This window comes from Panthera tigris, chromosome X, assembly GCF_018350195.1.
Source record: "Panthera tigris isolate Pti1 chromosome X, P.tigris_Pti1_mat1.1, whole genome shotgun sequence".
NCBI classification, from domain to species: domain Eukaryota; kingdom Metazoa; phylum Chordata; class Mammalia; order Carnivora; family Felidae; genus Panthera; species Panthera tigris.
The window spans coordinates 50,532,445-50,558,050 of NC_056677.1; the positions used below are offsets into that span (position 1 = coordinate 50,532,445).

The following is a 25,606-nucleotide window of genomic DNA, read 5'->3' on the forward strand; positions in this document are numbered from 1 at the left end:
TTCTATTTTTAGTTTTTTGAGCAACCTCCATAGTGTTCTCCAGAGTGGCTGCACAGTTTGCATTCCCACAAGCAGTGAAAGAGAATTCCCTTTTCTCTGAATCCTTCTCAACACTCTTTGTTTCTTCTGTTGTTAATTTTAGCTATTCAGAAAGGTGTGAGATGGTATCTCATTGTGGTTTTGATTTGTATTTCCCTGATGATGAGTGATGTTGAGCATCTTTTCATGTGTCTGTTAGACATCTGGATGTCTTCTTTGGAAAAGTTTTTATTCATGTCTTCTGCCTACTTCTTAACTAAGTTGCTTGGTTTTTGGGTGTGGAGTTTGATAAGTTCTTTATAGGTTTTGGATACTAACCCTTTAACATATATGTCATTTGCAAATATATTTTCCCATTCTATAGGCTGCCCTTTAGTTTTGTTGATTGCTTCCTACACTTTGCAGAAGCTTATTATCTTGATGAAGTTCCAATAATTCATGTTTGCTTTCATTTTGCTTACCTTCAGCGACGTGTCTAGTAATAAGTTGCTATAGCTGAGGTCAAAGAGTTTGGCGTCTATGCTCTCCTCTAGGATTTTGATGAGTTCCTGTCTCACGTTTAGGTCCTTCATGCATTTTGAATTTATTTTTGTTTACGGTGTAAGAAAGCCATTGTTTCTTGTTGATATTCTGCTTAGAAAATCGTTTCTGTTGGGGCGCCTGGGTGGCTCAGTCGGTTGAGCGTCCGACTTTGCCTCAGGTCATGATCTCGCGGTCTGTGAGTTCAAGCCCTGCGTTGGGCTCTGTGTTGACAGCTCAGAGCCTGGAGCCTCATTTGGAGTCTGGGTCTCCCTCTCTCTCTGCCCCTCCCCTGCTCATGCTCTGTCTCTCTCTCTGTCAAAAATAAATAAACATTAAAACAAATTAAAAAAAATCATTTCTGTTTATTTTCCATTGCTATAAGTGGGGTATGAAAGTTCCCCACTACTGTGGTATTGTTATCAATGGGTTTTCTTCTACCAGTCCATAAATCGATTTCCTGGGTGTTCCAAGTAATCTGACCTCAAAAACCGCTGTCTTTGAGGGACCAGAAAAGCTTAGGGTCGCCATATGTCTCCATCATCTTTACTCCTCTCATGGTTTCATTCTTTTTTTTTAAGTGAAATTTATTGTCAAATTGGTTTCCATGCAACCCCCAGTGCTCATCCAAAAATGTGCCCTCCTAAATACCCATCTCCCACCCTCCCCCCTTTCCAACCACCATCTACCTTCAGTTTGTTCTCAGTTTTTAAGAGTCTCTTATATTTTGGCTCTCTCCCCCTCTAACCTCTTTTTTTTTTCTTCCCATCCCCCATGGACTTCTGTTAAGTTTCTCAGGATCCACATAAGAGTAAAAATATATGGTACCTGTCTTTCTCTGTATGACTTATTTCACTTAGCAGAACACTCTCCAATTCCATCCAAGTTGCTACAAAAGGCCATATTTCATTCTTTCTCATTACCACGTAGTATTCCATTGTGTATATAAACCACAATTTCTTTATCCATTCATCAGTTGATGGACAATTAGGCTGTATCCATAATTTGGCTATTGTTGAGAGTGCTGCTATAAACATTGGGGTAAAAGTGCACCTATGCACCAGTACTCCTGTATCCCTTGGGTAAATTCCTAGAAGTGCTATTGCTGGGGCATAGGTAGGTCTATTTTTTATTTTTTGAGGAACCTCCACACTGTTTTCCAGAGTGGATGCACCAGTTTGCATTCCCACCAACAGTGCAAGAGGGTTCCCATTTCGCCACATCCTCTCCAGCATCTATAGTCTCCTGATTTGTTCATTTTAGCCACTCTGACTGGTGTGAGGTGATATCAGAGTGTGGTTTTGATTTGTATTTCCCTGATGAGGAGCGACGTTGAGCATCTTTTCATGTGCCTGTTGGTCATCCGGATGTCTTCTTTAGAGAAGTGTCTATTCATGTTTTCTGCCCATTTCTTCACTGGGTTATTTGTTTTTCGGGTGTGGAGTTTGGTGAGCTCTTTATAGATTTTGGATACTAGCCCTTTGTCCGATATGTCATTTGCAAATATCTTTTCCCATTCTGTTGGTTGCCTTTTAGTTTTGTTGATTGTTTCCTTTGCTGTGCAGAAGTTTTTTATCTTCATGAGGTCCCGATAGTTCATTTTTGCTTTTAATTCCCTTGCTTTTGGGGATGTGTCAAGTAAGAAATTGCTGTGGCTGAGGTCAGAGAGGTTTTTTTCCTGCTTTCTCCTCTAGGGTTTTGATGGTTTCCTGTCTCACATTCAGGTCCTTTATCCATTTTGAGTTTGATTTTGTGAATGGTGTCAGCAAGTGGTCTAGTTTCATCCTTCTGCATGTTGCTGTCAAGTTCTCCCAGCACCATTTGTTAAAGAGACTGTCTTTTTCCACTGGATGTTCTTTCCTGCTTTGTCAAAGATGAGTTGGCCATACGTTTGTGGGTCTAGTTCTGGGGTTTCTATTCTATTCCATTGGTCTATGTGTCTGTTTTTGTGCTAATACCATGCTGTCTTGATGAGTACAGCTATGTAGTAGAGGCTAAAGTCTGGGATTGTGATGCCTCCTGATTTGGTCTTCTTCAAAATTACTTTGGCTATGCGGGGCCTTTTGTGGATCCATACAAATTTTAGGATTGCTTGTTCTAGTTTCGAGGAGAATGCTGGTGCGATTTTGATTGGGATTGCATTGAATGTGTAGATAGCTTTCGGTAGTATTGACATTTTGACAATATTTATTCTTCCAACCCATGAGCATGGAATGTTTTTCCATTTCTTTATATCTTCTTTAATTTCCTTCCTAAGCTTTCTATAGTTTTCAGCATACAGATCTTGGACATCATTGGTTAGATTTATTCCTAGGTATTTTATGCTTCTTGGTGCAATTGTGAATGGGATCAGTTTCTTTATTTGTGTTTCTGTTGCTTCATTGTTCGTGTATAAGAATGCAACTGATTTCTGTACATTGATTTTGTATCCTGCAACTTTGCTGAATTCATGTATCAGTTCTAGCAGACTTTTGGTGGAGTCTATCGGATTTTCCATGTATAATATCATGTCATCTGCAAAAAGCGAAAGCTTGACTTCATCTTTGCCAATTTTGATGCCTTTGATTTCCTTTTGTTGTCTGATTGCTGATGCTAGAACTTCCAGCACTATGTTAAACAACAGCGGTGAGAGTGGGCATCCCTGTCGTGTTCCTGATCTCAGGGAAAAAGCTCTCAGTTTTTCCCCATTGAGGATGATGTTAGCTGTGGGCTTTTCATAAATGGCTTTTATGATGTTTAAGTATGTTCCTTCAATCCTGACTTTCTTGAGGGTTTTTATTAAGAAAGGATGCTGAATTTGTCAAATGCTTTTTCTGCATTGATTGACAGGATCATATGGTTCTTATCTTTTCTTTTGTTAATGTGATGTATCACATTGATTGATTTGTGAATGTTAAACCAGCCCTGCATCCCAGGAATGAATCCCGCTTGATCATGTTGAATAATTCTTTTTATATGCTGTTGAATTCGACTTGCTAGTATCTTATTGAGAATTTTTGCATCCATATTCATCAGGGATATTGGCCTGTAGTTCTCTTTTTTTACTGGGTCTCTGTCTGGTTTAGGAATCAAAGTAATACTGGCTTCATAGAATGAGTCTGGAAGTTTTCCTTCCCTTTCTATTTCTTGGAATAGCTTGAGAAGGATAGGTATTATCTCTGCTTTAAACGTCTGGTAGAACTCTCCTGGGAAGCCATCTGGTCCTGGACTCTTATTTGTTGGGAGATTTTTGATAACTGATTCAATTTCTTCGCTGGTTATGGGTCTGCTCAAGCTTTCGATTTCCTCCTGATTGAGTTTTGGAAGCGTGTGGGTGTTTAGGAATTTGTCCATTTCTTCCAGGTTGTCCAGTTTGGTGGCATATAGTTTTTCATAGTATTCCCTGATAATTGCTTGTATTTCTGAGGGAATGGTTGTAATAATTCCATTTTCATTCATGATTTTATCTATTTGGGTCATCTCCCTTTTCTTTTGAGAAGCCTGGCTAGATGTTTATCAATTTTGTTTTTTCAAAAAACCAACTCTTGGTTTCATTGATCTGCTTTACAGTTTTTTAGATTCTATGTTGTTTATTTCTGCTCTGATCTTTATTATTTCTCTTCTTCTACTGGGTTTGGCGTGTCTTTGCTCTTCTGCTTCTATTTCCATTAGGTGTGCTGTTAGATTTTGTATTTGGGATTTTTCTTGTTTCTTGAGATAGGCCTGGATTGCAATGTATTTTCCTCTCAGGACTGCCTTCGCTGCATCCTAAAGCATTTGGATTGTTGTATTTTCATTTTCGTTTGTTTCCGTATATTTCTTAATTTCTTCTCTAATTGCCTGGTTGACCCATTCATTCTTTAGTAGAGATTTCTTTAATCTCCATGCTTTTGGAGGTTTTCCAGACTTTTTCCTATGGTTGATTTCAAGCTTCATAGCATTGTGGTCTGAAAGTATGCATGGTATAATTTCAATTCTTGTATACTTATGAAGGGCTGTTTTGTGACCCAGTATGTGATCTATCTTGGAGAATGTTCCATGTGCACTCGAGAAGAAAGTATATTCTGTTGCTTTGGGATGCAAGTTCTAAATAGATCTGTCAAGTCCATCTGATCCAATGTATCATTCAGGGCCCTTGTTTCTTTATTGACCATGTGTCTAGATGATCTACCCATTTCTTTAAGTGGGGTGTTAAAGTCCCCTGCAATTACCACATTCTTATTAATAACATTGCTTATGTTTGTGATTGTTTTACATATTTGGGGGCTTCCATATTTGGCACATAGACATTTATAATTGTTAGCTCTTCCTGATGGAGAGACCCTGTAATTATTATATAATGTCCTTCTTCATCTCTTGTTACAGCCTTTAATTTAAAGTCTAGTTTGTCTGATATAAGTATGGCTACTCCAGCTTTCTTTTGACTTCCAGTAGCATGATAGTTCTCCATCCCCTCACTTTCAATTTGAAGGTGTCCTCAGGTCTAAAATGAGTCTCTTGTAGACAGCAAATAGATGGGTCTTGTTTTTTTTTTTTTTTTATCCATTTGATACCCTATGTGTTTTGATTGGAACATTTAGTCCATTTACATTCAGTGTTATTGTAGAAAGATATGGGTTTAGAGTCATTGTGATGTCTGTAGGTTTCACACTTGTAGTGATGTCTCTGGTACTTTGTCTCACAGGATTCCCCTTGGGATCTCTTGTAGGGCTAATTTAGTGGTGAAGAATTCCTCAGTTTTTGTTTCTTTGGGAAGACCTTTATCTCTCCTTCTATTCTAAATGACAGACTTGCTGGGTAAAGGATTCTTGGCTGCATATTTTTTTCTGTTCATCACATTGAAGATTTCCTGCCAGATTTTTTGGCCTGCCAAGTTTCAGTAGATCCGTCAGTAGCCTTATCGGTCTCCCTTTATATGTAGAGAATGTTTATCCCTAGGTGCTTTCAAATTTTCTCTTTATCCTTGTCTTTTGCCAGTTTCACTATGGTATGTTGTGCAGAAGATTGACTCATGTTACGTCTGAAGGGAGTTCTCTGTGTCTTTTGGATTTCAGTGCCTTTTTCCTTCCCCAGATCAGGGAAGTTCTCAGCTATGATTTCTTCAAGTGTACCTTCAGCACCTTTCCCTCTCTCTTCCTCCTCTGGAATCCCAATTATGCGTACATTATTGCGTTTACTTATATCACTTAGTTTTCTAATTCTCCTGTCATACTCCTGGATTTTTTTATCTGTCTTTTTCTCAGCTTCCTCTTTTTCCATAATTTTATCTTCAAATTCACCTATTCTCTCCTCTGCCTCTTCAATCCGAGCTGTGGTCACCTCCATTTTATTTTGCAGCTCATTTATAGCATTTTTAGGTCCTCCTGACTGTTTCTGAGTTCCTTGATCTCTGTAGTAATAGATTCTCTGCTGTTCTCTATACTTTTTTCAAGCCCAGCGATTAATTTTATGACTATTATTTTAAATTCCTTTTCTGTTACATTGCTTAAATCGTTTTTGATCACTTCGTTAGCTGTTGCTACTTCTTGGAGTTTCTTTTGAGGAGAATTCTTCCATTTCGTCATTTTGGATAGTACCTGGAGTGGCGTGGAACTGTAGGGCTCTTCCCTTGTGCCGTCTGGAGTATCTTGCATTGGTGGGTGGGGCCGCAGTCAGACCTGATGTCTACCCCCAGCCTACTGCTGGGGCCACAGTCAGACTGGTGTGTACCTTATCTTCTCCTCTCCCAGGGGCAGGACTCACTGTGGAGTGGTGTGGCCCCTGTCTGGGCTACTTGCACACTGCCAGGCTTGTGGTGCTGCTTCAGTGGGATCTGGCTATTAGCTGGGGTGGATCCACAAGGTGCACAGGGGTGGGAGGGGCAGACTCAGCTTGCTTTGCCTTCGGTAGTCTGCTTCCGGAGGGGCCCTATGGCACTGGAAGTGAGGCAAACCTGTGAGGCATGGATACACAGAAGCACATTGTTGGGTGTTTGCGTGGTGCAAGAAAGTTCCATGACGGGTTCTGGTTCCCTTTGGGAATTTGGCTGGGGGATGGGTGAGGGAGATGGCGCTGGTGAGTGCCTTTGTTCCCTGCCAAGCTGAGCTCTGTCCTCCGGGGCTCAACAACTCTCCCTCCCATTGTCCTCTAGCCCTCCCGCTCTCAGAGCAGAGCTGTTGACTTATAACATTCCAGATGTTAAGTCCTGCTGGCTGTCAGAACTCACGAAGTCGGGCCCCTCAGCTTTTGCAAGACAGACTCGGGAGCTCTGCCTTGCGGGGTGGGCTGGCTGCCCCTTCACCACCCTGGCTCCCTCCACCAGTCTGTGTAGTGCGCACTGCCTCTCCGCCCTTCCTACCCTAGTCTGTGTGCCTTGCGTCTATGCCTGGCTCCGGAGAGTCCATTCTGCTAGTCTTCTGGTGGTTTTCTGGGTTATTTAGGCAGATGTGGGTGGAATCTAAGTGGTCAGCAGGATGTGGTGAGCCCAGCGTCCTCCTACACTGCCATCTTCCTTCAGTCTAGTCGGTTTCATTCTTCTATACGGCTGTGTAATACTCCATTGTGTGTGCGTGTGTGTGTGTGTGTGTGTGTCCATGTGTGTATCATTTCTTATTTATCCATTCATCAGTTGATGGACATTTGAACTGTTTCTATTATTTGGCTATTGTTGCTAATGCAGCTATAAACTTTGGGTTGCATGTATCCCTTTGAATTAGTAATATTTTATCCTTTGCATAAATACCTTGTAGTACAATTTCTGGATGAGGTAATTTATTTTTAACATTTTGAGGAATTTCCATACTGTTTCCCAGGGAAACTGCACCATCTGCATTCCTACCAAGAGTGTAAGAGGGTTCTTTCTCTGCATCCTTGCTAACATCTTTTATTTCCTGTGTTTATTATAGTCATTCTGATATGTGTGAGGTGATATCTCATTGTACCTTTGATTTGGATTTCCCTAATAATAAGTGATGTTGAACATTTTTCCATGTGTCTGTTCACCATATGTATGACTTCTTTGGAAAAATATGCCTATTCATGTCTTCTGCTCATTTTTAACTGGATAATTTGTTTTTCAGGTGTTGAGTTTAATAAATCTTTTATATTTTGGATACTAACCCTTTATCAGATATGTCATTTGCAAATATCTTCTCCCATTCCTTTTAGTTTTGTTTAGGTTGCCTTTTAGTTTTGTTATTTCCTTTCCTGTGCAGAAGATGTTAATCTTGATTATATAACAACAGTTTCCCTTGCTATTGTTTCCCTTGCCGCAGGAGACATATCTAGTATGAAGCTGTTATGGCTCATGTCAAAGAGGTTACTTATTGCCTATGTTCTCCTCTAGGATTTTTTCTTTGACATTTCTAACAGTCTCAATTTATTAGCCCCCAACATTTGATTGCCAATATCTAAGTACCTCTGTCTACTCACTTTAGCTTTTATGAAGCTTTTGTTTAAGCAAGCAACCAATAATATTTGTTATACTCCTCCTGTGCTTTTATGCATGGTTTGTTATATATATAAATATATATGTATAAATATGTATATATGTATATATATTTATATTTATATATATTTATTTATATATTTGTGTGTGTATATATATATATTTATTTATTTATATATTTATATTTCAGGGGTGGAATTTAGTGATTCATCACTTGTATATAACACCCAGTGCTCATCCCAATGAGTGCCCTCCTTTAATGCCCATCACCAATTTAGGCCAACTCTACCCCCCATGCAACACCCTTCCAGGAACCCTCAGGTTGTTCTCTGTATTTAGGAGTCTCTTAATGGTTTGCCTCCCTCTCTGTATTTATCTTATTTGTCCTTTCCTTTCCCTATGCTCACCTGTTGTGTTTCTTAAATTCCTCATATGAGTGAAATCATACGATATTTGTCTTTATCTAACTGACTTATTTTGCTTAGCATAATACATCCTAGTTCCATCCATGTCATTGCAAATGGAAAGATTTCATCATTTTTGATTGCTGAGTAATATTCCTCTCTCTCTCTCTCTCTCTCTCTCTCTCTCTGTGTGTGTGTGTGTGTGTGTGTATACCACATCTTTCCCATTCACCAGTTGATGGACACTTGGACTCTTTACATAATTTGGTTATTGTTGATAGTTATATTTGATAGTTATATTTGCTATAAACATTTATATATATAAATATTTGTTATATTTGCTATAAACATTGGGGTGCATGTACCCCTTTGAATCATCATTTTTGTATCCTTTGGATAAATACCTAGTAAGGCAATTGCTGAATTATATGGTAGCTCTATTTTTAATTTTTTTTGGAACCCCCACGCTGTTTCCCAGAAGTGGCTGCACCAGTTTGCATTCCCACAAACAGTGCAAAATGTTTCCAGTTTTTTTGCATCCTCTCCAACATCAGTTGTTTCCTGAGTTGTTAATTTTAGCCATTCTGACAGGTGTGAGGTGGTATCTCACTGTGGTTTTGATTTGTATTTCCCTGATGATGAGGATATCATGTGTCTGTTAGGCATCTGGATGTCTTCTTTGGAAAAGTGTCTGTTCATACATTTTGCCCATTTTGTCACTAGATTATTTGTTTTTGGGGTGTTGAATTTGATAAGTTCTTTATAGATTTTGGATACTAAAATATATATTAGTATCAAAATGTCATCTGATATGTCATTTGCAAATATCTTCTCCCATTCTTTCAGTTGCCTTTTAGTTTTGTTGATTGTTTCCTTTGCTGTGCAGAAGATTTTTATATTGATGAGTTCTCAATACTTTCTTTTTGCTTTTGTTTGTCTTTCCTCCAGAGGCATATCTAGTAAGAAGTTGCTGCAGCCACAGTGAAAGAGGTTGCTGCTTGTGTTGTCCTCTAGGATTTTGGTGTTTTCCTGTCTCACATTTAGGTATTTCATCCATTTTGAATTTATATTTGTGTATGGTGTAAGAAGGTGGCCCAGTTTCATTCTTTTTTCAAACTGCTGTCCAGTTGTCCAAACACCATTTGCTGAAGAAACTGTCTTTTCTCCATTGGATATTTCCCCTGCTTTGTTGAAGATTAATTGACCATATAGCTGTGGGTCTATTTCTGGGTTTTCTATTCTCCATTGATCTATGTGTCTGTTTTTTTTTTTTTTTGCCAGTACAATACTGTTTTGATGACTACAGCTTTGTAACGTACCTTGAAGTTCAAAATTGTGATGCCTATGGCTTTGCTTTTGTTTTTTCAGAATTGCATTGCTGTTCGGGGTCTTTTGTGGTTCCATGCAAAATTTTGGATCGTTTGTTCTAGATCTGTGAAGAATGCTGTTGGCATTTTGGTAGGGATTCCATAAAAATTGTAGTTTGCTTTGTGTACTATAGACATTTTTACAATATTTGTTCATTCATGAGCATAGAATGGTTTTCCATTTCTTTGTCTCACCACCACTTTCTTCCATCAGTGTTTTACAGTTTTTGGAGTAAATATCTCTTACCTCTTTGGTTAGGTTTATTCCTAGGTATCTTAAGGTTTTGGTGAAATTGTAAATGGGGTTGATTCCTTGATTTCTCTTTCTACTGGTTTGTTATTTGTGTATAGAAATGCAACAGATTTATGTACATTGATTTTGTATCCTGTGACTTAGGTAAATTCATATATCAGTTCTCACAAAATTTTTGTGGAGTCCTTTGGATTTTCTACTTAGAGTATCGTGTTGTCTGAAAACAGTGAAAATTTGGTTTCTGTCTTGCCATTTGGATGCCTTTCATTGGCTTTTGTTATCTGATTGCAGAGACTAGAATGTCCAGTACTATAAACAAAGTGGTCAGAGTGGACGTTGCAGTCTTGTTCCCAATTGTAGAGGAAAAGTTCTCAGTTTTTCCACAATGAGGATCATATTAGCTGTGGGTCTTTTGCATATGGCCTTTATGATGTTGAGGTATCTTCCCTCTATCCCTACTTAGTTGAGGGTTTTTATCAAGGATGGATGTTGTACTTTGTCAAATGTTTTATCTGCATCTTTTGAGAGGGTCATGTGGTTCTTATCTCATCTTTTATTCATATTGATTGGTTTTCAAATATTGAACCACACTTGCAAGCCAGGAATAAATCCCAGTTGATTATGGTGAATGATTCTTTAAATGTACTGTTGGATTCAATTTGTTAATATCTCGTTGAAAATTTTTACATCCATGTTCATCAGGGATATTGGCCTGTAGTTCTCTTTAATAGTGGGGTTTTGCTTTGGGAATCAAGGTAATGCTGGCCTTGCAGAATGAGTTTGTAAGTTTTCCTTCCATTTCTACTCTTTTGAACAGTTTCAGAATAGGTACTAACTCTTCTTTACAACTTTGGTAGTGGAGGGGGAATCAACATGGTGGGGTAGAATTCTCCTGTGAAGCCATCTGGCCCCGTACTTTTGCTTTTTGGAAAATTTTTTATTACTGATTCCTTTTCTTTGTTGGTTATCTGGTCAAGTTTTCTATTTCTTCCTGTGTCAGTTTTGGCAGTTTACGTTCCTAGGAATTTATCTATTTCTTACAGGTTGCCCATTTGTTAGTATATAATTTTTCATAAAATTATAATTGTCTATATTTCTGTGGTGTTGGTTGTGATCTCTTCTCTTATTTGTAATTTTATCTATTTGGCTCCTTTCTCTTTTCTTTTTGATAAGTCTGGTGGTGGGTTTATCAATTTTATTATTTTTTTCAAAGAACCAGCACCTGGTTTCATTGATTTGTTCTGGTTTTTTGTTTGTTTGTTTTTTTGTTTGTTTGTATGTCATTTTTTTTATGCCTTAATCTGTATTATTTCCTTTCTGCTTGCTTTAGGCTTTATTTGTTGTTATTTTTCTAGATGCTTTAGGTATAAGGTTAGGTTGTGTATTTGAAATTTTTCTTGCTTCTTGAAGTAGGCCTGCATTGCTATACACTCCCCTCTGATGACCACTTTTCCTGCATCCCAAGGTTTTGGGCCATAGTGTTTTCATTTTCATTTGTTTCCATGTATTTTTGTATTTCTTCTTAAATTTCCTGACTGACCCATTCATTCTTTAGTATGGTGTTCTTTAACCTTCATGTATTTGTGGTCTCTCCATTTTTTTTCTTTTGGTTGAGTTCAAGTTTCATATATTTTTGGTCAGAAAACATGTATGATATAATCTCAATCTTTTTGTATTTCTTAAGGCCTGATTTGTAACCTAGTATGTGATCTATTTGGACAATGTCCTCTGTGTACTTGATAAATATGTGTATTCTGCTGCTTTAGGATGGAATGTTCTAAATATATCTGTTAAATTAATCTGGTCCTGCATGTCATTCAAAGCCACTCTTTTCTTATTGATTTTCTGGTTGAATGAAGAGTTTCAGAATATTTAAGTGGGATATTAAAGTACCCTACTATTATTGCATCGGTATCAATTAGTTCCTTTATGTTCACTATTAAGTTCATTATGTATTTGAGTGCTCCATGTTGGGTGCATGTGGATTTGCAATTCTTATATCTTCTTGGTAGGTTGTCCCCATTAGGATTATATATCTTTCTTTGTCTCTTTTATAGATTTTTTTTGAAATCTATTTTGTCCAATATAGGTATTGCTACTCTGGGTTGTTTTTTTTTTTTTTAAATCCATTTGCCTGATAAATGTTTCTTCATACCCTCACTTTCAATCTGCAGATCTTCAGGTCTGAAATGAGTCTCTTGTAGGCAGCATATAGATGCATCTTTTTTTTTATCACTTCTGTGACCCCATCTTTAGATTGGAGCATTTAGTCCTTTTACAGTCAAAGTAATTATTCATAGATATGTATTTATTGCCATTTTGCTACTTGTTTTATGGTTGTTTTTGTAGCTTCTCTCTCATCCTTTCTTCTCTTTCTCTCTTTCATAATTTTCTAGTTTTCTTTAGTGATATACTTGGATTCCTTACTCTATTATTTGCATATCTATTACCAATTTTTGATTTGTAGTTGCCATTTAGCTCATATATAACATCTGCATATAGAAATCTATTTAAGCAGAGGGTTGCTTAATTTTGGACTCATTATTTACTACTCTCCCCTTACCATTTCAGATATTTTGTATTATATTTTATTACCTTTTATTTTGTGCTTCTCTTAGTTAATTTCTACAGATATATATACTTTTTTTTTCTTTTGTGCTTCCTGTTTTTCATACTCTTAGTTTTGGTTTGTGGTTTCCACTCACAAAATCCTCCTTAATATTTCTTGTAGGGCTGGTTTAATGAGCATGAGTTCTTTTAACTTTTGTTTGTCTGGGAAACTTTATCCCTCCTTCGGTTCTGAATGATAGCCTTGCTGGATAAAATATTCTTGACTGATAATTGTTTTCTTTCAGCATTTTCAATATTTTGACCATGTCCATCTGGTCTGGAGGATTTCTGAAAAACTCCTCTGACAGCCTTATGAGTTTTCCTTTGCATGTAGCTGTCTTCTTTTATCTTGCAGCATTTAAAATCCTTTCTTTATAACTACTTTTTACCGTTTTAATTACTATGTGTCTTGGTGTGGATCTCCTTAGGTTGAATTTGTTGGAAGAATCTCAGTGCCTCCTGAATCTGGATCTCTCTTTCCTTCCCTAGATTAAGGAATTTTTCAGCTATTATTTCTTCAAATATATTTTCTTCCCCCTTTCACTCTCTTCTTCAGAGAGCTCTATAATACAAATATCAGTTCATTTTATGGAGTCACTGAGTTCTCTGTTTTCATTATTCATGTTTGTCTCTCACCTGTTCAGGGCAAGCAATGTAGTTCAAAAAAAACAAGCAAATCAGTATATTGAAAGTATGATATACCATGATTAAGAGGGGTTGATCCCAATCCAATACACTACATTAAAGGAATAAATGAAAAATCATATGTTCATTTAGGTATATATATAATAATCATTTAGAAAAACACATATATGATAAAAGCTACCAGAAAATTAGGGATAGAAAGAAATGTCCCCAATATCATAAGGTCAACCATGAAAACCTAAAGCTAATATCATTCTCAATGTTGAATTACTGAATACTTGTGCCTAAGATCAAGTACAGAACAAAAGATGTCTGTTTTTACCATTTCACCTGTGCAATAATAAAAGAAAAGAGAAGGCAAGTAGATTGAAAATGAGGAAATATGGGGTGCATAGGTGGCTCAGTTGGTTAAGCGTCCGACTTCGGCTTAGGTCATGATCTCATGGTTTGTGAGTTTGAGCCCTGCGTTGGTCTCTGCTGACAGCTCAGAGCTTGGAGCCTGCTTCGGATTCTGTGTCTCCCCCTCACTCTCCCCCTCCCATACTCATGCTCTGTCTCTCAATAATAAATAAATGATAAAAAAAAATTAAAGAAAAAAGAAAATGAGGAAATAAAACTAATATAGCATTGTGTGCCAACTATACTCAAAAATAAAAACAAAACAAAACAAAATAAAATGAAGAAATAAACTACCTTTGTTCAGAAAGGACATGATGAATGGATAAAGAAGACATGGTGTGTATACACGTGTGTGCATACACACACACACACACACACACAATGGGATATTATTCAGCTATCAAAAAGAAAATCTTGAGCCTGGGTGGCTCAGTTGTGTCCAACTTTGGCTCAGATCATGAACTCATGGCTGTGAGTTCAAGCCCCATGTTGGGTTCTGTGCTGACAGCTCAGAGACTGGAGCCTGCTTCAGATTCTGTATCTCCCTCTCTTTCTGCCTCTCCTCTGCTCACACTCTGTCTGTATCTCTCTCTCTCTCTCTCTCTCTCTCAAAAATAAACATTAAAGAAAAATTTTTAAAAATAATGAACTCTTGTCATTTGCAACGAGGTGTATTATGCTAGATGCACTAGAGTGTATTATGCTAAGCAAAATAAGTCAGTCAGTGAAAGACAACTATCATATGATTTCACTTATATGTGAAATTTAAGAAAGAAAACAGATGCATGTAAGTGAGGGGAAGGAAAATAAAATAAGATAAAAGCAGAGAGGGGCACCTGGGTAGCTCAGTCAGTTAAGAATATGACTCTTGATTTTGGCTCAGGTCATGATCTCATGGTTTTTGAGATCGAGCCCCGCATGGGGCTCTGTGCTAGAAGTACGGGGCCTGCTTGGGATCCTCTTTCCCTCTCTGTTCTTCCCCTTCTCACTTGCTTTCTCTCTCAAAATAAATAAGTAAACATTTTAAAAAATATAAAAGCAGAGAAGGAGGCAAACCATAAGAGATCCTTAACTATAAAGTACAAATTGAGGGTTGCTGGAGCGGAGGTGGGTGGGGAGACTGGATAAATGGTGATAGGCATCAAGGAGGGCACTCGTGATGAGCAGTGGGTGTTATATATAAATGATGATCACTAAATTCTACTCCTGAAACCAATACTATACTATATGTTAACTAATTTGAATTTAAATAAAATCTTGGAAGAAAAAAAGGAAATGACAGGATGCGACTGTATGTTTATAAATCCTAAGAAATCTACAAAAAATACTATAACCAATTATTAAATTCACTAATGTGTCAGGATTCAATGTCACTATACAAAAATCAATTGTATTTATATCTCATAGCAACAAACTACAGGACATTGAAATAAAAATACTCTTTACAGTAGCAGCAAAAAAAAAAAAACACCTAGAAATTGATTTCTAAAAATAAGGTCAAGATTTATACAATAAAAAACAGAAACAATGCTAGAAGAAATTATAGAAGACTTAGATAGATTGATATTTGTTCATGGAGTGAAAGCCTACAAATTTTCCCAAAACTAATCTACAGATTTAATTTAATCCTAATGAAAATGCTGACAAGGTTTTTGTTGGTTGGTAGAACTTAGCAAGCTGATTTTCCCCCTGTTTTATGGAGAAAATATGGATGTATGTATTTTATAACTTTAAGTTCATAAGTTTATTTAAATATGTACTTGAATAAGTTTAAGGGGGATAGCATGATGTTTTGATTTATATATGTTGTGAAATAATTACAAATAGGTTAATATCCATCATCTCATATACTTACAATAAAGAGAAGAGAAAAAATTATTCCTTGTGATGATATACATTTATATAGAAATACAAATTACCTAAAATAGCCAAAGTTGTTTTGAAGAAGAATGAATATGGAGTACTAACACTACCTACTTTTAAGACTTGCTATGAAGCTACCTTAATCAAGACAGTGTGAGAATTTTTTTTTAACCTATGTATGGTGATAGACATTAGCTAAGTTTATTGTGATCATTTTTTGGTGATCATTTTGCAATACATACAAATAGCAAATAATTATTCTGTACATATGAAACTAATATGTTATATGTTAATTATATCTTAATTAAAAACAGCAACAACAATAAATAATAGCATGGTATTTGTATGTGAATACTCGCATAGATTACTGGAACACAATAATGTACCTAAAAGTAGACCCACATGTATATGATTGACTTTTGACCAATGTGTCCAAGTAATTCAATAGAGAAATTAAGTTGTTTCAAGTGGTGCTTTAACAACTAGATATCTATATGGAAACAAATTAACTTCAACCATTATTTTGCACCATATATAAAAATTACCTCAAAAAGATCATATACCTAGATATAATAAACAAAACTACACAACTTCTTTAAGAAAACAGGAGAAAATCTTTGTGACCCTGGGTTAAGCAATGTGTTCTAAAATAAGATCCAAACCATATGAACCATTAAAGAAAAAAGTGATAAACTGAATTTCAGCAAAATTAGAAGTTTATGCTTTTCAAAGACACTCAAAAAAATGAAAGGATACACCACAAAATGGGAGACAATCTTTGCAAATCACATATCTAACAACTTATAAATAATAAATTAAAAATCTCTCAAAACTGAACAATAAGAAAACAAACAACCTATTTAGAAGTGGGCAAAAGACATGGACAGATATTTCACCAAAGATTTTATACAGATGGCAAACAATCACATGCAAATATGGTTAACATCATTAGTCATTAGGAAAGTACAAATTAAAATCACAATGAAATACCACTACACACCTATTAGAATGGCTTTTTAAAAAAGAACGAAAAGAAAAGAAAAAGAAAAACACACCTATCATGAAAAAGAGTGATCCCACAGATGGAAACAATCTAGTAAACAACCCAGATATCCTGAAATGCACTGGTGAATGGGTGGTGTATTCATACAATGGAATATTACTAAATAATAAAAAAGAACCAACTGCTGATACATGCAATAACATGGATGATATCAAAGTCATTTTGTTAAGTAAAAGAAGCTAAGCACAAATATTATTAATGTATTATTCCATTTATATGACACTGTAGAAATAGTAAAATTATTGTAACAGAAAGCAGATCAGTGTTTACCAAGGGCCAGGTATGGGAGCAGAGATTGGCTACAAAGGGAGAATAAGAGAACTTGATGAAGTTACAGAAATGTTTTATATCTTGATTATGATGGTAGTTACACAGCCATATACATTTATTAAAATTCACCAAATTATATGCTAAAAATTGGTGATCTTAGTGTATATAAATTACACCTAAACAAAGCTGATTAAAAAAAAGACCTTGTAGGGGTGCCTAGGTGGCTCAGTCGGTTAAGCATCTGACTCTTGGTTTTGACTGAGGTCACAATCTCATGATTTCATGAGTTTGAGCCCTGTGTTGGGCTCTGCACTAACTGTGCAGAGCCTGCTTAGGATTCTAGGTCTCCCTCTCTCTCTGCCCTTCCCCCACTCGCACTGTCTCTGTCTCTCTCAAAATTAATAAACTTTTTTAAAATGACACTGCAGAACTGAATAATAAAAGGTAAACAATCCAATTTTTTAAAAAAAGGCAAACTAACATGTAAAAGAATGATAATATACCATATGTAGGTAGAGTTTATCCCAGCAATACAATGTTCATTTAACATACAAAAATTAGTCAATCCAAATTAACTACTTTAATAGATCTAAGGCTAAAAGCATGTAATCACTTCCACAGATCAGTGGTACTTTTTGTTCCCCACGGGACATTTGTCAATGTCTGGAGACATTTTTGGTTGTCACAACTCGGTGGTGGTAGGGTGCTACTGGCATTCAGTGGGTAAAGAACAGGAATCCTGTTACACACACTATAATGCACAGAAAAGGCTCCAAATGAGAACCACTATTCTATATTCTACTTTCACAAGTAACACTATGCTTATGATGTCTATACACATTGTTATAAGATACCTACATCAAGTTTGTTGTTTGTTGCTATAATGTACATACATCTAGTCTGTTGCTTCTTGCAACACAATACCCCACAGTAAGCATCCTCTATATATTTCTTATTAATCCCCTAATGGTAAATATTTAATTTGCTTCCATTTGCACTCCACCACGTACAATACTGCCATTCAATCCACAGCCTTGCAAATGCTCCAACCTCTATAAGAATTTCCCTGGGATATATATTCAAGAATGGAAACACTATGTCATACACATGTTTAACTTTGATATATACTGCCCAGGTATTTCCTGAAATGGCTAGACTATTTAAAATACTGTGCAGAAAAAGTTAATTTATCAGGCCTGAGATTACTATTCTTAGAAAGGCCTGCTTGGATGGTTGGTTCTTGACTGGTATCTTGGAACTTGGATCTCAAGAGGGTTCTCACCATTCCCTGGCAAGAGTAGCTCACTGTGCCTAAACTGTATAAACAATGTGGTTTATACTGAACACCTACTTCTCTTTTGGGAGTCTGGAACTTTGGTACATTCTAGACAGAACATGCCTACATGACCAGTCCCCTATAAAAATCTTGGGTACTGAGTCCCTAATGAGTTTCTCTGGTAGAAAACATTCATATGTATTGTGACAACTCATTGCAAGGGGAATTGAGTGTATCCTCTGTGATTCCACTGGGAGAGGTCTCTTGGAAGCTTGTACCTAGATCCCTCCAGACTTTGCCCCATGTGCTTTTTCCTTTTGTTGATTTTTCTTTGGATCTTTTATCCATATAAATCACAATCATGAGTATGAGTATGAGTATATGAGTATTTTTCTTTGGATCTTTTATCTATATAAATCACAATCATGAGTATGAGTATATGCTGATTCCTTCTAGAAAATCACTGACCATAAGAGTGGTCTTAAGGATAATCCCCCAATGAACGTTGCCATAAGCAAAGCAGAAGAATTTACAAAATGATTTACTTCTAACTGCACACTTTTACGTGTCATTTGAATTTTGAATCATGTTATTACCTCTTTAGAAATCAATACTTTATAAAAAAAGAGAAGAATTGTCAAAACAACTAAGTCACCTGTAAAGGAGACCCAAAAGATGTTAGAGAACCATAGAAGTATACAACGAAGTCTTCTTATATTCCAGATGAGGAAGCCCAAAGAAGTTAAGGGCCTTATCCAAAGTTACATAGACTGTCATTACAGACACAGGAATAAAATCCTTGCTTTCCTATTTCCTAGTTCTCCTTTCTCTAAGTCACATGGCCCCTTTTCCTACACTTCTCACTTCCTCTACTTTACAGTACCTTACCTCTCTAAATGCCTTGAAGGGGCCTACTTTCATGCTGACTATATCTCTCAGATTTCTGGATTTTCCATGCAGTGAACATGTGCAGAGTTTCTTTCAAAATAGTGGGTCCCACAGAAACTGAACCCAACAGGTACATAAAAAATAAGATGAAGAAAATCCTACTTTGTATCTGTCTTGAAGGAGAGAAATGCACGGTAAAGAAAGAGTCCTAGGCCAAATCACAGTGCCCTTCCTAAGTCCTCATACCCTGGCAGTGGGGTTACATCAGGGTTAAAAGTATCTATCCCTCACCATAGGACAAAGAAGCTGAGCAGGACCAGAAAATTCAGACACTCCTTCCATTTCTTCCTAACCTCTCTCAAAACCATCCCCATGGGGGAAGATGCTTACGTGCTCCAGGAAGCAGGGTCCTATCTCACTCAGGTGGGGGTCATCATTGTTGTACTGTTTCTCCAGGTCTCTCACGAAGCCCATCTGAAACCTGTAGATGTCTTCAATATTCCCAAAGATCACCTTCAGTTGCTCATCGCTGAACATGTCTCTTCTCTTCCGGCATTGCTTCAGGTAGCCCTGCACACAAAGGAAACGCCCAGTATGAGGATGTTCCTGACTCCTCGAGGGCTTTACCATTTATTAAGCACTGAGAAGATTCATTACTGTTCTATGAAATAGACAAGGAATAATCATTTCCATTTTTCATATGAGGAAATAAATGGAGGTTGAGAGAATGAAACTACTGTACCAGTGAGTAATTAGGGAAGTTGGATCGCAAGGAAAGTTCTTCAGGGTGCAGAATCCAGAGTATAGAGCTTTTCCCACCATTCTAACCCCAAAAGTCATAAGGCCTTTTCTCAGAACCTGATTAAGCACAAACATTTTTTACTATTTTAGTAGTTATAGATTTAGCTAGATCCATTCACATCTCAAAAGTCTTGTTTTTATAGGACCAATCCAAAATGTATTAATAACATTGACAATTTGGAAACAGAGGCCAAGTCAGGAAACTTCCCAACAGGGAATAATAATTAACAAAACCAAACCATTCCTTGAAGAGAATTTCTTACCCATCTAAGATAGCTGACCGGGAAAGATCATCGGGATGAACTTGGCCAAGAAGTCCACAAATGCCCAGGCATGGTGTTTTTAACAGAGTTAGCATTCAACACACATTCATGAATAAATAGATGAATTAATATAGTTAGTCATTGATGATAGGGTAGAATAAATGAAAAAGATTCTGATAAGAGAGAACAAATATAACACAACCAGCCTCAGGGCACATTGTTAAGTCAGGGTAAAATGAAAGAAAAAAAAAGGAAAAACAAGCAGCCACCATCTTCCATTCTGAACCAACTGATGTAAAATTTTGGTGGCCACTACCCTCATCAGAAATCATTAGTATTAAATGTTCTTGGTGAGACTAAATTATGGTGATTTGCTTTCATCTAAATGCTAAACGTGATTTTTGTAACATCTTAAGTGTTGAGCTCCTAATGAGGAATGTTGTAGTCACTAACAACTGTCTACAGCTCCACTTTGTCTCCCTTAACACAGCTTCCAATAAAACCATTCATCTAGGCATATTCCATGAAGATCCTCATCCCTGGCTTCAGTGCCTTTTACAACCTCTAACAAAATCTCACTTCTGTGATCACTTCTCATCTTCCAATTTAGCCATTAAATACTGTCATTCAACAATTTGTAGGTTAATAGTCTGTGCCTGTGTTGACATTTATTTGACTAATGGCTGTTGCTCTCTTTGATTGACATGCTCAAGTTGTCCTGCATTCATTCATATCCAATTCCTGGCCAGGAAGAAGATGCCCTCTATTTCCAGAATACCCTTTTAGTGCTAATCCCTTTATTGAAATAGCTCCCAAAATTCTGCCTCTCTAGAAATCATTCCTTGACTAAGAGATAGAGAAATAAACTCCCTGCCTAATATGTAACTCCCAGCATTTGCTTGTTTTTGTCTCCCTCCTTTCCCTCCCCCATCTCACCTCCTCTCTCTCACCCTATGACCTTTGGAAGTGTCTTAGCTATAGTGGAGAAGGGAAAGCAGTTCCATTCCAACATTAGGCAAAGGGGCAGCGATTTCCTCCCAGTTTTCTCCCTAAGGTAGGCCTCTGAGCACAGTTGGAAAAAAATGGTAACAATGTCACTTCAGCATGTCATTTCTGGATAAGTAGTAGGTATTGGTGAGTAACCACATTGGGAGACAAAAGAAGCCATGCTGGACAGCTCATTCAACCCCTGAGAAGCAAGTTCAGAAAATACTTAATAGTTTTGTTCATTGATCCTATTTGAAAGGTCTCAGGAAGATAACAAATAACTATCACATCCCCAAAGTGCATCAGGGATGCTAGATCTCAGAATCAGTATGGAATATAACAGAAATGAAAAAGAAGGGAAAAAAGTGGGTTCTGGGAAAGAAAGAACTAATAGATATATCAGTACAGCTTCCTAATTCCCTAAATATGCAATTTATTGCCATTATCAAGGACATAATTTTCTATTATATATGTTGTAGCAAGGGACTATTAGTTATATAGGAAGAGAAATGTAACTGCCCATAGGATGGTGAAACCCTAGAGTGTTTTGTCAACTTGTTTTTCCTAAAAGTGTATATATACCACATCTTCTTTATCTATTTATCAGTTGATGGACATTTGGGTTCTTTCCATAATTTGGATATTGTCAATAGCACTGCTATAAACATTGGGGTGTATGTGCCCCTTCAAATCAGCATTTTTGTATCCTTTGGATAAATACCTAGTAGTGCAATTGTTGGTCATATTGGCAATCAAAAGGAATGATTTTTTTTCCCATTTTCAATGACATGGATGGAACTAGACTGTATTATGTTAAGTGAAATAAGTCAGAGAAAGACAAATATATTATTTAACATATATGTGGAATTTAAGAAACACAACAGATGAACATAAGGAAAGGGAAGGGAAAAAAAGATAAAAACAGAGAAGGAGGCAAAGCATAAGAGACTCTTACAGAGAGTCAATAAGAGAACAAACTGAGGGTTGCTGGAGGGGAGGTAGGTGGGGGGATGGACTAAATGGATTATGGGAATTAAGTAGGGCACTTGTTGGGATGAGACTGGATGTTATATGTAAGTGCTGAATCACTGGGTTCTACTCCTGAAACCAATATTACACTGTATGTTAACTAACTTGAATTTAAATAAATTTTTAAAAAGTGAATGTTAGATATAAATATGTTTTGATGCATTTAGCTTGATGGAATATCATATAGCTATTAAATATGATTAGAAGCCTGGCTAAAAAGGAGAGGGAAGATGGTGGCAGAGTAGGAAGACCATAGGCTCCTCTCATCCCATGAACACAACTAGATAATTATCAAATCATCCTAAATACGCCCAGAAATCAATCTGAAGACTGACAAAACAAACTCCACAGCTAAAGGGAAAGAAGAGGCCACATCAAAGAAAGTAGAAAGTATGGAGACATGGTTTAGGGGAAAACCAGACTGCAGGTGCTGTGGAGGGGAGGGAGCATTGGTTGAAGAGAAAGGTGAGAGAGAGTAGAGCACACAGGAGAATGCACAAGCAGAATGTTTCCCCAAAGACATTGGCTTGGAAAATGAGAGGGGCTGAATTTTATGAGTTCTTGCAACCACTGGGACTAAAGGCCTGGAGTTTTAAAGGTCAGCAGGCTTGGCTAGGATAGAGCCTGGAGAGCACTGCCCTGCTCCTGGAGAGAAGGCAGGCAAACAAACAACTCAGGGCAGAAGGCATGGAAACAGTGATTTGAAGAACACCTGGGGCACACAGTGGGGAGATTATCCCCTCTTCTTGGAGCTTCTCTGAGAGGCAGAATTCACTGAGACACCTTTTCCAGGAAGAAAGGAGCTGGCTGGCACCATTTCACTCCTCTGCAACTCAGCATAAATGCAGTGCCACCTGCCAGAGGCAACAAGGAACTGACACTGGCTGCCTAACTTGATTACACCGAGTCTCACACCCCTGTGCTCCGGTGGGACCACCCTTCTTGGTCAAACTTGCCTCAGTCTCAGTGAAGCAGGCCCCTCTTGCAGAAGACGAGCACAAAACCCTGCCCAGACCAAAGCCTGGAGTTTTATATTGTGTTGTAGTTTTTGGGTCTGTTTGTTTCTTTTTCAAATTTTTATTTACATTCTAGTTAATTAACATATAGTGTAATATTAGTTTCAGGAGTAGAATTTAGTGATTTATCACTTACATGTAACACCCAGTCCTCATCATAACTAATACCCTCCTTAATGCCCATCACCCATTTAGCCATCCACCCACACATATCCCACCAACAACCCTGAGTTTGTTCTCCATTCTTATGTGTCTCTTATGGTTTGTTTCCCTCTCTCTCTCTTTCCCTTCCCCTGCATTCATCTATTTTGTTTCTTTAATTCCACATATGAGTGCAATCATATGGCATTTGTCTCTCTCTGACTGACTTATTTTGCTTATCATAATACACTCCATTCACATTGTTGCAAAAGGCAAGATCTCATTCTATTTGATGGCTGAGTAATATTCGATTGCATATACATACCACTTAATCTTTATCCATTTGTCAGTCGATGGATACTTGGGCTCTTTTCATACTTTGACTATTGTTGGTAATGCTGCTATAAACATCAGGGTGCATGTGCCCCTTCAAATTAGTATTTTTGTATCCGTTAGGTAAATGCCTAGCAGTGCAATTGCTAGGTCATAGCGTAGTGCTATTTTTAACTTCTTGAGCAACCTACATACTATTTTTCAGAGTGGCTGCACTAGTTTGGGTTCTCAATAACAGTAGAAGAGGGTTCCCCTTTCTCCACATCCTTGCCACTATCTGTTGTTTTCTGTGTTGTTAATTTTAGCCATTCTGACATTTGTGAGGTGGTATCTCATCGTGGTTTTGATTTGTATTTCCCTGATGAAGACTGATGTTGAGCATCTTTTCATGTGTCATCTGGATGTCTTCTTTGAAAAAAAAATTTCTATTCAATATAAAAAGCTTGTGCACAGCAAAGGAAATAATCAGCAAAACTATAAGGCATTATTTGGAATGGGAGAAGATATTTGCAAATGAAATATCTGATAAAGAGTTAATATCCACAATCTATAAAAAATTATCAAGCTCAACACTTAAAAAACAAATAATCCAGTTAAGAAATGGGCATAAGACATTTAAACCCTGGAGTTTTAAAGGCCAGCAAACATGGCTGGGATAGAGCCAGGAGGGCAATGTCCTACTCCTGGAGAGAAAGCAGGCAAAAACCCAGAGGCAGACAGCATGGAAACTATCTGAAAAATACCTGGGGCACACAGGAAGATTATTGGTTCTTCTCTGTGTTCCTCTCTGAGAGGCAGCTTCCATGGGGTTGCCTTTCTGGGAACAAAGGACACATTTCCCTCCTCTGACCCTCAGCATAAACAAACAGCCACTTTCCAGAAGCAGCCCAGTGCAGACACTGGCTGCCTAAGTTGCTTACACGAAGTTCCATACTCCCGTGCTCTGGAGGGATGTCCTTTTTCAGTCAAGCTTGCCTCAGTCCCAGTGCAGCAGGCCCCTCCCTGAGAAGACCAGAACAAATCCCTGATCACACCATGTCTCCCAACCAGAAAGTTCTATAGGGCCTCAGTACTCATGCAAGTAGTATCAGGTATCGTTTCACAAGCAGACCAGAGAACACCTAGTTAAAACTAGCCACATTCAAGCCAAGGACTAAACACTGTCCAAAGCAGGCAAGGAGAGCCTCTGCAGATGACTGGCCTGAGAGATAGAATAGTCAAAAGACAACAGGGGCACCTGGGTGGCTCAGTCAGTTACACACCCGACTTCGATCAAGCCCCACGTTGGGCTCTGTGCTGACAGCTCAGAGCCTGGAGCCTGCTTCTGATTCTGTGTTTCCCTGTCTCTCTCTGCCCCTCCCTCTTTGTGCTCTGTCTCTCTCTCAAAAATAAATAAAAATATTTAAAGAAGACAACAGCAGAGGGCATGAAGCACATACCAGAGACATTCACTGAAGCACTAAGCCCCTACATGTCTTGAAGTCATTATTTTCAGGAGCAGTAAACATATCTAGCTCGTCTAACCCAGAGAATCAGAGACTTAGATAAAATACCATGACAGTGAAATTTACCCCAAATGAGAGAGTAAGAGAAGTCCATGGACAGAGATCTAAGTGAAACAGATACAAGTAACATGACTGATGGAGAATTTAAAGCAACTATCATAAGGATACTCACTGGGCTTAAGAAAAGAATGGAAGACTTTAGGGAGGCACTTACTGCAGAGATAAAAGATTTAAAAAGCAATCTGTCAGAAATGAAAAATCCAATAACTGAGATTAGACACAGATTTGATGTGATGAACAGCAGGCTGGAAATGCAAAGGAATTAATTAGTGATACAGAAGACAAAATAATGGAAAATAATGAAGCTGAACAAAATAAAGAAAGAATTATGCTACAGGAGAATACACAGGGAACTCAGTGACACCATCAAACAGTATAACATCTGTATTATAGGAGTTCCAGAAGACAGAGAAATTGGGGAAGAAAATTTATTTGAGCAAACAATAGCTAAAAATGTACCTAACCTAGGG

The 25,606-nt window shown here is 37.5% G+C and overlaps 1 protein-coding gene across 1 annotated transcript in view; it reads right to left on the minus strand.

The window, feature by feature from the left end:
* Positions 1–25,606, minus strand: part of ARHGEF9 (Cdc42 guanine nucleotide exchange factor 9) — a 188,886-nt gene that overhangs the window by 52,498 nt on the left and 110,782 nt on the right. The window contains exon 4 of the mRNA XM_042974958.1: positions 19,392–19,571. Within this exon, the coding sequence (XP_042830892.1) occupies positions 19,392–19,571 (180 nt within the window). The remainder of the gene's footprint in view (positions 1–19,391; positions 19,572–25,606) is intronic.